This window comes from Manis javanica, chromosome 11 (assembly GCF_040802235.1).
Source record: "Manis javanica isolate MJ-LG chromosome 11, MJ_LKY, whole genome shotgun sequence".
In the NCBI taxonomy this organism is placed as follows: domain Eukaryota; kingdom Metazoa; phylum Chordata; class Mammalia; order Pholidota; family Manidae; genus Manis; species Manis javanica.
In genome coordinates, this window is record NC_133166.1 from 31286242 (window position 1) to 31302782 (window position 16541).

Here is a 16541-nt window from a genome sequence, read left to right on the forward strand (position 1 = left end):
CTTCCCCTTTGTAGATAATTCTGGGAAACAGACTGGACATAGCTGCTTGAGCCATGAGCAGGACCAGACTATGTTGCTTTGGAAAGTGAGGGTCAGAAGACCTCCACATCAGGCTGCCAGAAGAGCTGACCATGTCTTCAATGTTCAGCCTGATTGGGTGCCAGTTCCCAGCTAATGAAAAGGTAAGGGAGGTCAGAGGGCCAAGGTGGTAACTCGTAGCACTGTTCTCAAATCCTCACCTGAGGAGGCAAGAGAACCTAGAGGGGCAGGTGGGCTCAGCTAGCTGCCTGCCCCTATAGGTTCATACTGGGCCTGCCAGCTGGGTTAGAGACAGGAAAACCCTCTGCTTAAGAGGAACCCCTGCATAGGGGTTGAGTCAGGGGACTGGAGAGATAGATAAGGCTGTGAGAAAGCGGGCCTAGCAGGATCAAGGGAGTTGTCCAGATAACACGAGACAAATAAGATCATTTGGCATCTGGCTTTATTGGAAGCCTACCATGGAATCAGTGCAGCTGCTCTTTGCCTTGTCCTTTTAGGTTCAGACAGGTAACATCTTGATGTTACTAGCCCTTAATCATTGTACAAATCCTTGTGGTTTCCTACACCTGTCCCACATCTTTGTCAATAGTCTCTCTTTTAAATTATCTATTAAATCAATTATTCTAATGTGTCCCCCTACTAAATTATCTATTCAATTAATTATTCTAATATGAATGTACCCTCTATTTGCTGCTGGGACCTTATTGATATACAAGCTATTCTTATTTATTTATTTATTAAGGTATCATTGATATACACTCTTACGAAGGTTCCACAAGAAAAACATTGTGGTTATTACATTCACCATTATCAAGTTCCCCCCAATACCCCATTGCAGTCACTGTCCATAAGTAAGTGTAGTAAGATTACAAGCTATTCTTTTACTGGTTCTGGGAGGCCTCCTGGGACTCTGGTTCTCAGCAACCAGCTCTGGATATGGAGGATAGGCACAGGGGTTTAAATGGTGGACCCTTGCAGGGGAGGTGTGTGAGGAAAGCACAAAAGGTAAGGATAGAGATTATGACTTAATTGATGTACTTCAGAGATCCTGGTAGGAGTGGAATTTGGCAATGCATTTAGACCAAACACTTTGAGATAGGTGGAGATTAGCTGGGTCTAATCTGAAGCAGAGGTAGGGTGGGGGCATTAGGAGGCAGGAGACTGGAATAAGACCATGACCCAGGACCACTAACATCACTCAGATCTTATTTCACTTGCTCTCTGGAGAACAGAAGCCCACACTGGGGGAGGATGACTGATTAAAGTGAGTCCACTGGAGTGCCTGCACAGGGTCTGGCGCTAGTGGGCCACTCTACAATTTTGTCAGAAGAAATGAAGATGCTAACAAAACAGCCTGGGGAGAAGGACATTCTTCTCTACTGACTTTCAGAATATACTCACATGGAAGGAATGTTTGTGAGATGCAGAACTGGAATTTTAAAACAGGTTTGTCATTATTTAGTAAATGCTGGAAAAGTGACAAAATTTGGAAATGTTAATTTAAAAACACCACCACCCTGGAGCAGTAAATCTGGTTTTATTTATCAGGTCATGTGATACTTCCCTAAGTAAAATAAAGAATTTATGCACATTGGAAATTGAGCTTTTATTGTGTAAACTTAATAGAATGTGCAATCCTGAAAACAAGACAGAAATAAAGTGTGTGTGTCTGTGGGGAAATGACTCAGATATTATTTCCCTAAATTTTCCCAGGGTCTTTGCACATGCTGTTCCCAATGCCTGGAACCTTCTTCTCCTTCCTCACACCTGGAAGGAGGTGAGGTTTTCTTGCTTTGCTCTGATAGAACTCTTGTACTTTTCCTTCACAGCACTATCACTGTTGGAGGCCATGTTTCCATGTGGTCATTTGATTAATGTCCTGTCTTGCTCCTTAGCTGATGACCTCCATGAAGGCAAGAACTGTGCTCTGATTGCCAGTGTTGCTCTAGGACTTAATGCCTGACACTTGCCAGATGCTCAGTAGCTATTCCACAGATGACTGCCTAAAGGACTTTGAAAGCGAGTCAGTTAAGACTGGCTTTCCAAGTAAGAAAAGGTGAATTGTAATATATAACTCTGGTAACCTTGGGCCTGTTTTGCCCACATTTCTCCAGGTAAAGACCTTTTTCTGACACTGCTCTAATGGGAACATGTGACACCAGCATGGTAACTGCTGACATAAGGACTTCATGTGGACGGGTAGTGAAGACTTTAGTTAGGTAAACCCTGTCCTGATAGCATGAGGGCAATAACTCCTCTGATTTCCGTGAAATTGCTAAAAGGCTTTCACTTAACTCAGAGGTCATGGATCTTGGAGTGGCTGCTACCACAATGGAAATATCATGGTACATGGACACCAACTTACAGAAGTTCTGAGGGGGTGAGGATATGTGAACTGCACTCGGTTGATATTTTTCTCTGCTTTTTTTGATGTGAGACTTTAGGCCTGATGATATAATCAAGTTGATCATGAAAATTTACAGCAGTTATGTTTGGGAAGGAAGGCTATGCCTTGGAGTTACACGTGAGAGAAGAAATACCAATGTCTTTGGTCAGGGATGCTACAGAGTGGCTTGACGTGGCCAGTGGAGATAAGTGGAAACATGATATGGTGGTTTCATTAAAAGGCATTCAGCACATGCCCCTGCCTTCTATTTTTCCTTCCTTCCTGTCTTCATTTTTCTTTCTTTCTTTGGTAAGAACACTTAACATGAGATCCACTCTCTTAACAGATTTTTTTAAGGTTACAATACAGTATTGTTATCTATAGGCACAATGTTGAATTGCAGTTTATTAGAACTTATTCATCTCACATTAACTGAAATTTTACACCTATTGAGTAGTTACTTTCCATTTATCCCTCTACCCCAACCCCTGGCAGCCACCAATATATTCTTTGCTTCTATGAATTTGACTATTTTTTTTATTAGGCTATCATTGATATACAATCTTATGTTCAGGTTTCACATGAACAACATTGTGGTTACTACATTCCCCCCTATAATCAAGTCTCTACCACATACCCCATTACAGTCACAGTCCATCAGCATAATAAGATGCTATAGAGTCACTATTTGTCTTCTCTGCGCTATACTTCCTTCCCTGTGCCCCCCTATATTATGTGTGCTAATCATAATGCCCTTTAATCCCCTTATCCCTCCTTTCCCACCAACCCTCCCCAGTCCCTTTCCCTTTGATAACTGTTAGTCCATTCTTGGGTTCTGTGAGTCTGCTGCTATTTTGTTCCTTCAGTTTTTGCTTTGTTGTTAAACTCCACAGATGAGTGAAATCATTTGGTACTTGTCTTTCTCCGCCTGGCTTATTTCACTGAGCATAATACCCTCTAGCTCCATCCATGTTGTTGCAAATGGTAGGATTTGTTTTCTTTTTATGGCTGAATAATATTCCACTGTGTATATGTACCACATCTTTATCCATTCATCTATTGATGGACACTTAGGTTGCTTCCATTTCTTGGCTTTGTAAAAAGTTCTGTGATAAACATAGGGGTGCATATGTATTTTTGAATCTGGGATCTTGTTTTCTTTCAGTAAATTCCTAGGAGTGGAATTCCTGGTCAAATGGTATTTCTATTTTTAGTTTTTTGAGGAACTAATTTACATTCCCACCAGCAGTGTAGGAGGGTTCCTCTTTCTCCACATCCTTGCCAGCATTTGTTGTTGCTTGTCTTTTGGATGTTGGCCATCCTAACTGGTGTGAGGTGATATATCATTGTGGTTTTAATTTGCATTTCTCTGATGACTAGTGATGTGGAGCATCTTTTCATGTGTCTGTTGGCCATCTGATTTGGAGAAGTGCCTGTTTGGATCCTCTGCCCATTTTTTAATTGGATTATTTGCTTTTTGGTTGTTGAGGCACGTGAGCTCTTTATATATTTTGAATGTCAACCCCTTATTAGAGATGTCATTTATGAATATATTCTCCCATACAGTAAGATGCCTTTTTGTTCTACTGATGGTGTCCTTTGCTGTACAGAGCTTTTTAGTTTAATTTAGTCCCACTTGTTCATTTTTGCTTTTGTTTCCCTTGCCCGAGGAGTGAATTTGACTATTTAGATAAATTATATAAGGGGAATCATGCAGTATTTGTCCTTCTGTGATTGGCTTATTTCACTTGGCATAATGTCTGTAACATTTGTCTATGTTGCAGAACTTCCTTCTTTTTAAAAACTGAATAATATTCCATTATAAGTATACATAACATTCTCTTTATCTATTCATCCACTGATGGACATTTAGGTTGCATTCATATGTTGGCTGTTGTGAATAGTGTTACAATGAACATGGGAATGCTAATATTTCTTCAAGATCTTGATTTCAATTCTTTGGGGTATATATGCAGAAGTGGGATTGCTGGATCATGTAGCCATACAACTCAATAGCTAATAATCTGATTTAAAAGTGGGCTGAAGACTTTAATAGACACTTCTCCAGTGAAGACAAACAAAAGGCCAACAGGTATATGAAAAGATGCTCAATATTACTTATCATTAGGGAAATTCAAATCAGAACCACAATGAAGTATCACCTCACATCTGATGCCACATCCAATAATAGGATAGCTATTATCAAGAAAACAAAAAACAACAAGTTGGCAAGAACGTGGAGAAATGCTTGTGCATTTTTTGTGGCAATGCAAAATGGTGCCACCACTATGAAAAATAGCATGGAGGTTCCTCAAATAATTAGAAATAGAACTACCATATGATCCTTTCTCCTTCTTGCTTCATGAAGCATGGCAGAAGAGGGTCATACTAGAGGGAGAGTAGACTGGTGGCTGGAAGGAGTCTGAGGATTTGTGAAGTGCCCATGATTCCCAACTCCGGACTATTTAGTGAAAGAAAGAGAGAAAGAAACTTTTCTCTTGTTTCATCTCAGTGTTATTTCAGGTCTCTGTTACCCTCAGCTGAACCTAATTCCAAGTAATACATTTCAGAATAGTAATTTTGGTAAAGCTTTTGCTATGTTTATTTAGAAAAGATCTGAACTTTGCCATAAATCACTGGGAATTGATCTGGCTCAAGTGGAGATTATCTGGAATGTGCTATGGGCATGAAATATGCAAATGGTCCACTGACTGGGGTTTATCTTTTGTGAACAAGTTGACAGGTGATAGATACCAGTGATTCCCAACTGATTCGTTTCTTTCTCAAAGACTTACCCTTTGGACAAATCATGAGCTATGGGAACTTCTGTCTATTTTGAGATGTTTAAGGCTTGCCCAGAGTTCTGTCCAAGATTTCTGAGGATTGCTGGGTGAAGCTTCTGTGTCATGGTGACCTCTGGGTTCTCATTCCTTGTTATGAGCTGGTCCTCTTTTGTCCAGCAGCTGTTCTCCTTTATTTCTCAGGTCCTTCCAGTGTGGAACACAACTCTTTCTTCTTGTTCTCTCAGATTCCCTCTCAAACCACTTTGCCTGAAGGTTTGGGGACAGTTAGACAGTTAGTAAAGAGCTTTTTGCCCTGGGCCTGTTCACAGTTGATGCAAAGAAACAATGATACTGTGAAATAAGTCTTTTAAAAAATTCAATTAAAAAATTTTTTTTGTTCTTTCAACAGTTTTTTTATTGTAGTAAAACATGGAGAACATGCAATTTGCCATTTTAACATGTACAATTCTACATGCACATTTTATGTATATAATTCAGTGGCAGTAATTACATTAATAATGTTGTGCAACCATCACAATTTTTTGATTTTTGATTCCCAAATCAAATTCCTACACAGAGTCCTCCTCTCTCACCCAGAGGTATGACTATCCTCAGAGAGATCACAGTCTTATTCTCAAGTAACAGGAATTCAGGAACTGGAAAAATCCCTATGCTTCCCTCTGATGCAATTTAAGCCACTCTCATTCCTCCAGCTGACCGTGGTAGAATCCACAGAGCTGAGGATGGATTGGGTGTCAATGGTACTGTCAAAGCCTGATGGTTGTCAGCCTTCTGGACTCTGATACTCAATTGAGAAGCAGACGTGTGATAGGTAGGATAGCTATATACTCTTGATCCTGGTTCAGCCTTTGACCCTATTGCAAATGGTTGCAGTTCTGAACCATGGATCAGGAAGAGGACAGCTTAGAACAGGGAATGCTAGAAGCTGCAGCCAGGAGGGATCTTGGGAATGCATATGGTCAAAGAGGAATGGGTGTGTATATGTGTAGGGGGAAATGGGGAAGACTGCATCTCTGGGAGACAGGTCACAGTAGAGTTGGAGGCTCTACTCTGCTCACTTCCCTTTTGCCCCTCCGAAATAATTCTAGAGGGCTACAGTCATGCTAGAATTTGACAGCTGAATTTCAAATGATAAAGCAAGAGATGAAGGGAGAGATTATTTGGGCAGTTCAGACAATGGGTTAAATGTGCAAGGCTGTTTGAAGCTGTGATTCCCATCTATTAATAAAGTCCAACTGTGCAGTGTCACCAAAATGGTGTAATGATTAGGCTGATAGTGGAGTTCTGGACAGTATGAATGACATACAAACATGGGAATGAGCTAGTGGTGAGTGGAGCAACAGGATTGTTTTGTACAGAGTTCTGGAGGGAAGTCACAGACAACAAGCTATTCTTAGATGGGGAAGGGGACTGTTAATTCCCAGACTTCAATTTAACTACAGAGACCATGTGCCTATCAGCAGACAGGTGTGTCTTGGGCTGCATGAGGCCCCTGACTACAGAGTGTTCTGTGGCCATATGCTGTGGGCCTAAGCTTCAAATACATTCATTGACCCTCCTTCCCTCCAGTCCAGAGAGGAATGACTGAGGGATTCTATGCCCAATGTCCCCAGTCACCACACCAGTCCTCCTCCTGAGCTCTCCCCTCTCCCATCCTGGCCTGGACATGGTGCCCAGGACATCTGCTTTCTCCATTCTGTCACAACAGCTCCATTTCCAATCCCGATTGCACATGCTCTGGGTCTAGGGCCCAGCTCTTATTCACACAAATTTTCAAAGTGCTCAGGTTCGAAACCCATTTCAGAAAGAAGGAACCAGCTGTTAAATGTAAGGAGACTGCTATGCCCACTATCAGATTCCAGCTTGCTTGGGGCTGACTGACTACACTGCAGCTGAATTCCTGGGAAGGGAACTGAACCTTGAATTGGACGGGCATGTGGGGGACAGCTGCATCCCATCATGCCACAGTACCAGTTGAGACCACATGCCCTTCCATGCCTGGAGCAAGGAACCCTGCCCTGGGTGCTCTTCTTCCAGCCACCATGCACTCCTGATGAACCTATTTCTGCTCTGTTGTCAGACCATATGCTATTATTTCAATCTGTTCAGTGAGTAGAAGGCCCCAAGGTGCTCTGGTTTGAACCCACGCTGTATTTGATAAGGCTGGGCTCAAGAATTCTCAGAAGCAGAGCCCCTCTATATTGTCTCCTGGGGGTAGAAGCTGGCCTCCGTAGCCTGGTGATTTTAAGAGGACACAGAGCAATTGGGTATTTGGAGGCTGCCATGCCTGTCTTGGCTGTGTGTGTGCACAGTGGAATGATCACCCAGAGGGGAGGATTAGTGGGAGTGAGGAGCAGGTGCTCAGACCCCAGTCATCTCTGGGCTTCCCAAAATGCTTAAATAGCCCTGTCCCCGCAGTGGTCTCAGGAATCAGAGCACTGTTGGAGGTAACCCGCAGCTCTGGTCCTGGTGCTCTCCAAAGCGTTCAAGTCTGAATGACTGGAGCACGAGGCAGATTGGAGGAGAGAAGAGGACTCAGGGTGCCTGCCCTGGTGGAGCAGAGACTGGAGGAGCTGCTGGGGAGTGGGCGAGGGGTGGGAGAGGTGACTGTGCTGGCAGACACTGGTTAGGTGGTACCCACACTGAACTGGAAATGGGAGGAATTGATTAAATCAGTGGTCTTCAAAGTGGGGTGTGCAAGATGATCCATTTGGATGTAAAAGAAAAATTAAGACTTCGGTTTATGTTTTAGTGTAAAAATAAAGAATTTAGGATTTATCAATATTTACTGTATGGATTGATACAGGCACTGTTACTCAGCCCTTGTGTCCGGGATGTATCATAGTAGAGGGGTCCTTAGGGGAAGCAAGGGGATTCTACTATACAGGGGAGGGAGTGACTGTGGTACCCTCCCTGCTCCAGTTGCTTTCAAATGAACCCTGAGGTATTATAAATTACTTGTATCCCAGGTTGTAGATAGGTGATATCATCTAACTACCATTTAACTAAACTAATTCTCACAAAAGGGACAAGTGGTCTGAAAAGATTCCTGCAAATAAGTCCCCGGATAGAAAATAATATGAGTTGTACAAGCAAAAGCAAACTCAGATAAACGGCAATTTCCTACCACTCATACAAGATCCATTACAACGCTGTTTCCGACAAGGAAGTTGGACAGAAAAAAGATCAGATTTATAAAAGAGACTAATTGGAATATGGATCTGTATCACTAGAGTTAGCAGCCAACCTAAGGGTATATTGAGACTTGAGCAATTAGCTAATAATAATATAAACATGCCATCATGATCAGCAAGACATGTAACTTCTATATACCCAGAGCATGAAGACAAACCTCTACAGTTCTGGGGGGGATAATCCAAGTCATGCAATGCTTAGTTGTGTCCTTGTGTGAACTATTATTAAATATAATAAACATGTTTAGAGTAAAATCTCTCATTCTTAATAGTAAAAGGCAAAATGTCAGTCACCATTGTTAGAAAAATACGCTCTTCTATCTATTATGGTTAAAGTGTTTGAATTAGTACCGAGAAAAGATGGCAGCAAAAAAAAAGAAAAATACATTCTGTTGAAAAACAGAGAGAAAACATTGCTGAAGATGTGAGGGCCCGTTTCTGAACCCACAGTGTGTTGTGGAGGTTGGCTGTAGGCTGGAATCAAGTTGCTAACAAGCTTCCCCTAAGTCTTTGCCATACTTTTCAATGACAGCATTTATAAAGGAATAGATCTTCTTATCTACTAAAGGAAAGATGTTTACAGTATGAATGGCTTATTTTGTATAACATGCTGTGGTTTTTATGTGCTGAAGTGGAATATAAAATGTGGGGGTAGGGGCAGGGAGGGACTACATATAAAACTCATCTATTGCATCATTCATCTACAAATTCCAACAATAAAGAAGTTGAAGTTAGAAGAGTACAAAGTACTAGAGGATGTCAATAAAGTAATAAGGTTAATTTGAAAAAGTTCTTAAAATGTAATAGAATCTTTAAAATGATATGTAGAATGAGATGATGAAAACCTTTTATCTTACTCAAAGGTTTACTATCTCAAGGCAAAGAACTTAAAAGCTGTGGAATTTAAAGACGTGTTTCCTTAACAAAAAGGTAAGTATTCCAAATCTGCTGACTTCTGATGTGCTGGCTTGGGACAGTCACAAGTGCATGTGTGCATGCACACGCGTGTGCATGCACACACACAATGTATCCTTTCAGGTAAAGGTGCTGTTTTAGCTATGAATATAACATTCTTTAAAAGAATCATGTTATGGGGAAAGCACTTTGAATATTGATCTTTGGAACTGTTTCCATCATCACGTGATTTTAATGCCAAAATGATGTATGTCCATGTCACCCATATGGAATGTTATAGCCACAATCTTCAAAATAAAGATGTGTTCTTTTAAATCTATTTTGTTATCTCCCAAATGAAGAGTTTCAAGAATTAAGAAAATCCCATTGTTAAAAATATTCACAAGAACAACTGATGAAAGCATCATTGGAAACGTGGGCTTCATGGACAAAGGAGTTTTATTGTGGAATTTCACATTTGCAAAATTGGTAGATGGGATTTAAACAGTGAGAATTTGATCTAAGAAGTGTAACCAAAGATAGAATTCTTCTATTTGGGTCTATGTATCTTTATGTGATATCTTTTTTTGGGGCTATAACAGCCATTAGGACTAAGTATTGACATTAATTGAACTTAAAAGCATACTTTCTAGTCTCATAAAATATTAAACTAAGATTAATCTAAACCACTTTTAATCATGTTGCTCTCACTAAGCAGAGTTTTGCTAATAACTTTGAAAGGAAAGTGGTATACTGTACTATTTATCAAAAATGAAGTAATTTGAAGTTAATGTTTCATCTTTACCACCCCTTTCAATGGTTTTTAGTGTGCCTTATAACATATAATAGTTGCATGTGCCTAACATTTATAAATAAGAAATTTTAAATATCAGGCTATCAAGTAGAAAGAATAAAACTTGGTACTTAAATGAGACAACTGTGTGAAAGCAGTTGGCACAATGAGGATACACAGTGGGTGCTCATTAATGAATAGATTCACTTCCTTCCATGGTGACAAATTTGATATGAGGAACGAAAAAGGGTAAGAGTCAAGGTGGCTCCCAAGTGTGGCCTGGGGGAGTAAGAGGTGGTGCTATGGGTCATTAAGACTGGAAATAGGAGCAAGTTCTGGCACTTCCTGGGAGGAAATTAGGAGTCTGAGTTTGGATACGTTTCCATGGGCCTACAACCTCGAGTGGAGAGGTGCCCCGGGAAGTTGGATACACCAACTGGGCTGGAGATGAGGTTCATGTGTCAATAGCAGGCAAGAGCTGTTAAAACGATGGGAGTGGGTGAGATCCCCAGAGTGGGCCAGCAGAATGAGAGCGGAGGCAGGCAACGGTGGGACCCCAGGGGAACACACAATGAAAAGCCAGGTTGTGGAGGCCGAGAAGCTGCAGTGACCCAGGTACATAGAAAATTTGGAGAGAGAGAAAGGGGCGGTGGGCACCAATTCCCCAAACTGTACAAGCGTTCCAGGAAGGAAGGTGTAGTCAACAGGTTCAAATGCTGGGGAGAGGAGAGTAAGGGGCTACAAGGCACCCCCTTTATTGGCAACTAGGACAGTCGGTCTTGGAAGGGTGGGTGTAAAAGCCAGAGAGCAGAGCGTTGGAAGAGTGAGTGTGCGTGTGTGTGTGTGCGCGCGCGCGCTGGGAGGGGCAGGAAGGTGATCCAAGGGACCAGGCGGACGCCCAGGAGAAAACCGATGCTTCCAGGTTCGGTCAGCTACGGGGTAAGTCACCTGTTCGGGGGCTGTGACCTCAGAATCTCACCTTGGGGAAAGTCCTGACAGAGGAGGAGCAAATTTGTGCTCTCGCGGTCTGGTGGGTGGTATCCGAGGCGAGGTCCGAGGAGCCTGACTAGAGCCTGACCCCGGGTGCCGGCGAGCGCGCTTCCGGCCCGGGGACAGGGCGACCGCCGCGCCCCTGGAGCTCTCAAGTTTCCTGTTGACAGCGCGGCCGGGGCGCTTCAGGTAGCGGCGGGCAGGCCTGGGTGGCGGGCGGCCGGGGGCGCAGACCTGCGCGGCGCTGCGGCCAGACCCGCGCCCCTCTGCTGCCTGCTCGCCTCTCCCGGGCTGCACGCCCAGGGAGGGCACCGACTGGGCCGGCGCGAGCCTGGCGAGCTTCTTCCTGGGGGGTCGACCCACCTCCACCGGGCCGCCCGGGGTCTGGGGCGCCGACCCGCCGCAGCACCTCCCGCTCGGGACGCTGACCCCGCCCCTGCCGCCCCGCAAGCTCCGTCGAGCGCGGGCGGGGGGCGCGGCCTGGTCCCTGCCCAGCGCCAGGGTGCTGAGGTGCTGGGCCGCCCCTCCGCGGCGCTTTCTGTGCGCGCGACCCAGCGCCGCCACCTGCGCTCCAGACTTGCGGGCCGCGCCTTTCCGGCCCACGGCATGGCCCTGTCCGCCGAACCCGAGTGCGCGCAACGCTGCGCTGCTGACCTTGGGCCCGCGGCCCGTGGCCCCCGCGGCCCAGGGCGGGAGTCGGAACGCCCTGGGCTCGGAACCCTGGCCCTGGACTTCCCAGCACACCGAGGCGGCGCCTCTGGCATGGGCGCATCCCTGCCCAGGCCCTTGTCTGTGCTCCTGCCCCTGTCCCTGAGGTGGCCTGGGTTCCAGAGACCTCAGGTGAGCCAGCCGCCTCTCAGCTCCCTGGTGGCCTACAGTGGATTAGCAAGGTTTAGAGAAATCAAGGGACGCGGGACTTGCTGTCGCTTAAGCGTCAGACAAGTTTCCAGGTGTTTGAGGACTGGCCAGATGCGGGCATGGAGACAGGAGGAAGGACAGGATGGCAGGGTGATGGGGGCATTTGAGGCCCTCATCCTTCCCTCTGGCTCCCTCCCTGCAAGGTAGGTGAAATGAGCTTTGGCAGTCTGCTTTCTGCCCTTGAACTTCCTGGTAGCTGCCTTGCCAGGGAAGCTGCTAATGGCTTGTCTTGGCTGGAGAAGCGTGAATTTTGATAGGCCCTGGAGTAGGAGAGGCTTGTTAACTAGAGTGTTATTTCCCCAAACTGTTAGGTCCTCGTATGTATGTGTCTGGAAGCTTGGTGATGACAATTAGTGAAGGAGTTGGGTGAAAGCAGGAAGCACTAGGAGGAATTTTTAGCATGGTCCTGAGTCTTTGTTGGCTATCCCCTTGGATGTGGTGACCAACATTTGGCCATCTTCAGGGAAAAGCTTGCTGCAGCTGGAACCCTCACAGGAGAGATTCCTTCCCTGGCTGTGAAGTGTCAATCCTGAGAGGTAGTCAAGCCATTGAGCCAGGCAGACAGAGCCCCAGTCAGCTTTCACCTCTGGGAGAGCTGTCAGCAGGTTTGGAGTAGTTAGCCTCGCCTGGCTACAATTCTGGCTTCAACTCTGAAGGGCCAGCATGCCCTTAAGATGATGGTATGGGGCTTCTCTGTCTGAGATCACCGATGGGGCTTGCATAGGTGGGTTGCTGGGAAACTCTTGGACCTCTCAGCCCCACCCTCAACCCAACTTCAGTCTTCTGAGATCCTGGATAAGGGGGAGTGGCTCTCAGCTGGGGCAAGAAGTTATTTGAGACATGAGATCTGTTTTTCTTGTCCTTATATTGGGTGAATATTCTTCAATGGCCTCAAAATCAACTCCAGATCTTGAAAATACCATTGGCAGGTAAAATGTAGCCTTAGGGCTCAGCAGGGAGATACTTTTTCTCCCCTAAACCTACTCATTGACCTTCTGGGATCTTTCCCCAAATATATTAATCTCTTAGTTCTTCTGTGTGCTGGCTGCATAGCTAGGACAGGAGACCATGGCTAGGGCATAGGAGGATGGGCTCATGGCTGGAGTGCTGGCATGTACAGTTACTCCTTTTGATCTGGTTTTACATTTAAACATTCTTTCCTTCTGATTGCCCCCAGGTAGGAGCTTGAGGAAGTGCCTGGCATAATAATGCTCAATAAATAATGTTGAGTAAAAGGAATCATGATGAAAATTCATGTTCATTTTCTCAGTTGTATTCTCTCTCTACCTGATATCATGATGACAATGATGTTGATAGATAATACTTATAAAGCACATACTATGTGCTGGGTACTATTTCAAGCACTTTACATATGCTAATTTAATAATCATTACTGACCTATGAGGTCAGTACTGTTATTATCTACATTTTATAGGGAACAAAACTGAACCAGAGAAGTTTAGTAGCTTGCCCAAGGTCATGCAACTAAGTGGTGGAACAGGATTCCAACCTAGACAGTCTGGCTTGAGTCCATATTCTTAATCATACACTGTACTGACCCTTGAGATTGCCTTAGGTAAATTCATCACTTAGCTCATTCACTCATTCATTATTTTATGTATTCATTCATTGAGCAAATATTTATTGATGCCTACTGTGTTCTAGGCATGGGGATATAATAGTGAGTGCGATGGACAAGGTCTGTCATACAACTGATATTTAGCAGGTGAAGCCCCTTTGCCAGCTCCCATGTGAATCATGCACACCTCAGAAACTAGAAGGAAAATGAACCCCTCTAGGCAAGCCCACAGCATTCTTTTAGGGGATCAGAGAGTAGTATCTTTGTTGATGAGACATGATTTGATTCCAGCCTTTCCTGTCTTTTGGAGTTTGTAAGGGTTACTTAACTAATAAAAGTGAATGTAGTCTGGGCTCCTCAGCAGGGGAGGCAGGCTTTGGGCCTGGTTATCATAGATTGCCTTAATGTCCATTCACAGGGGAAATAAGGCTTTGAGCTTGGGACCAGTGCTCCTCATCCCAAGGAGCCTTGTAGGCCATGAGGAGCAGTGACGTGTTACGCTCCAGGTGGAATTGTGAGGTCCTGAGCAAAACTTGACCTCATGAGACAGGGCCACAGTTTCTTGCTAAGCTGTTTGTGTTCAGGAGGGTACTCTATCCCTTTACCTCTAGCAGGACCCTTGGCCATTGTCCCAACCTATGACATCTTAGCAGGGCTACGGCCCATCTCTGTCCAGACCTGATGCAATGGGTCTCCCGCCCATACCTGGGCTCCAGGAAGGCAGCTTTCTCTAGGTTGGAAAATGAAGGCGCAAAGTGCAAGGCATTTTCCAAAGCTTGTGCCACAGGATATTAATAGGTGTTTTTTCCTATGGTGGCGTGGTCAGAGGGTCAAATAAGTGTGTTGAGTTCAACAAAATTAAGTAGCTTTCCTTACCTCAGCACTTCTGGGGTGCTAGTAGGAATTGTGCATGAATCCCAATAAGGGACTATGGTATGCAATATTTTTCCAAGCCTTTTGACCTTTATGTTCTACAGACACCACTATGGAAAATGCTTGTTTAGACTAAGGTCTGGTAACATGGTTTGGTTAAAGGTGCAGAATAAAATACCCTCAGTGGGTTGGATCCAGGTAGGTTCTCAGATGCATAGGTTAGGATGCTCACAAGCAACCTCCATTGTACCTCCCCATCCCCCCAAACACACCAGCAGAAGAAACCATTTACCCCTCCTCCATTCTGGAAGAACAGTACTAAGGGCTTGGATTTTTTTCCTCTGTATTTTTAAGCCCATTTAATTATTTAATGAATAAGTATTACCCTCCTTCTGGGTTGCTTGTAGCCTGCTGATTCCACGACCTGAAGCCTATTATTGAAACAGCTGTGAGAACAGGTGGATCATAATCTCTGGGTAGCTAAAGCCCAGCAGCAGCTTGAGGATCATATGTCAACCCTGTAATCCTTCTCTGTAAGTATAGGAATTATTATTATGTGGGCTCAGGAGGGTACAACCTCACTATTGGACATGAAGAGGTGACTCAGGCCCAAGTCAGGCCTAGAGCTAGTCTTCCTGGTAAACAACTGACCCATCCTTTCTGGGCTCTTCTCCCCAGGATTTCAACAGCACCACAGAAATAGCCATTTTGCTCATGGTTATTTCCCAGACGCACACCATTTGTCTAAGTCACTGGGAGGCCATGTGTCTGTTCTGAGCCTTCCCTCACAGGACTGTCTTTCTCCTAAAAGTCAGGTGAAGAGTGGAGCTTTGCACCCTGTGATGCTGCTTAATTCACCCTGCTTCCTTTAGAGGACTGCCTCTGTGGGTCCCCTGAGGCAGCTCCACCTTCTCCAGGGAGCGTGGCAGCTGCCGGTGGAGGGTGGCTGAGTCCAGCCAACGCTCAGGAGGCTTCTCTGAGCTGGAGGCCCGTTTGGAAGCTGTGAGCAGCAGTAAGGAGGAGAGGATGGGGCGGGTGGGCTCCGGGTCAGGCAGGACATACTTCTTTTCTGTGGGTGTGCGCATGTGAATGTGTGCGTGCTTTCACGCACTGGTAGAGCCTGTCGGGCTGCGCAGTCACCTGCGATGTCAGCTTCTTTCAGGGAAGAGAGGAAGGAGTGGGACAAGACATGCCAGCTTTTCATCCTAGCCTGTTCCAGGCTGAGGCTTCCCCTCTTCCTGAGTCTCTGTCCTCTCCTGGGAAGGGAGAGAACAGTTCATAGTCTTTCCCTCTTTTAGAGAAGGCAGGGAGGAGCGAGCTTGGCTTTAGCAACTAGGCTCAGAGCTCCTCCTGTCAGTGCTGGGGTACCCTCAGGAGGTTTGCTTTGGGGCCTTTCTGAGGGGAGGCAGGGCAGATGGATCCCCTTGATAAGATGAATCTGGTTGCTAGGCCAAGCATGAAGTGGGGTTCAAGACAGAAACAGCAGAGGGGATGATATTGTACATAACTGCCCAGCTCTCTGGGGTCTGGATGTTAGAGGGAAGCTGTGGCTTCTCTTCTGTGGCTGGTCAGGAAGTCTGAATGTACTGTTGCGTTGGAGCAGCCGTGGCTTGTTTCTTGCTCTGGAGAGGGCTGTGAACAGGGCCAGGACACTGAATTCAGGATGCAGCAGCTGTGGGTAACTGGCATTACCTGGGCCCTGTAGGACTCTCGGAAATTTTCCACTTACATTTCATGTTCACAGAATTTCTAGCCCAGACTTTTCCTGCTCTTGCTCACGGCTGCTCACAGATATGCAAAGCAGAGACCTCCCACCCAGCAGTTGCTGATAGGACCTGGCTAGCTGCACTTACACTGACTCAGCTCAGCCTCCCAGTAGCTGGAGTGCACCGCCTGTGTGGCATCTACAGGATCAGCCATGGAGACTCCATCGCCAGTCTCAGGTCTGTGTTGTGGGTTCTGACGATGGGAGTCTGGCAAGAGCAAGGAACAGTTTCATTTATTTAAGGAGGGGATTCAAATGGTACTGTGCTTCCTTTCTGGAGGGGCTGTGGTAATGAAAAGTTTGTTG

General features: G+C 45.2%; 2 protein-coding genes across 12 annotated transcripts in view; one reads left to right on the forward strand and one right to left on the reverse strand.

Annotated features, from left to right (window-relative positions):
• Nucleotides 1–1638: 1638 nt before the first annotated feature.
• LOC108387733 (uncharacterized) lies at nt 1639–14224 on the reverse strand. The gene is made up of 3 exons (XM_037026364.2): nt 14203–14224; nt 11090–11972; nt 1639–5475 (listed from the first exon to the last, which is right to left on the reverse strand). Exons 1-3 carry the CDS (start codon nt 14222–14224, stop codon nt 5406–5408), a joined length of 975 nt encoding a protein of 324 aa, XP_036882259.2. The 3' UTR covers nt 1639–5405.
• Nucleotides 10915–16541, forward strand: part of AMPD3 (adenosine monophosphate deaminase 3) — a 44006-nt gene continuing 38379 nt past the window's right edge. For 2 of the 11 annotated variants that reach the window (XM_073216174.1, XM_017646082.3), the window contains exons 1-2: nt 15292–15482; nt 16215–16413. In XM_073216174.1, the coding sequence (XP_073072275.1) occupies nt 16389–16413 (25 nt within the window). In that variant the 5' untranslated portion in view covers nt 15292–15482; nt 16215–16388. Of the gene's footprint in view, nt 11050–11148; nt 11290–11919; nt 11941–15291; nt 15483–16214; nt 16414–16541 lie in introns of those variants that run through there. The other 9 variants (XM_037026322.2, XM_037026321.2, XM_073216175.1 and 6 more) reach the window with 8 other exon arrangements.

Coding starts and splice junctions, on each gene's coding strand:
- LOC108387733 (XM_037026364.2), bottom strand. CDS start 14,224: ATGGCCAAGGGTCCTGCTAGAG. Junction 11,973..14,202: donor GGCCAAGGGTCCTGCTAGAG/GTAAAGGGATAG, acceptor AATCCACTGTAG/GCCACCAGGGAGCTGAGAGG. Junction 5,476..11,089: donor CTGTCAGGACTTTCCCCAAG/GTGAGATTCTGA, acceptor CCAAACCTTCAG/GCAAAGTGGTTTGAGAGGGA.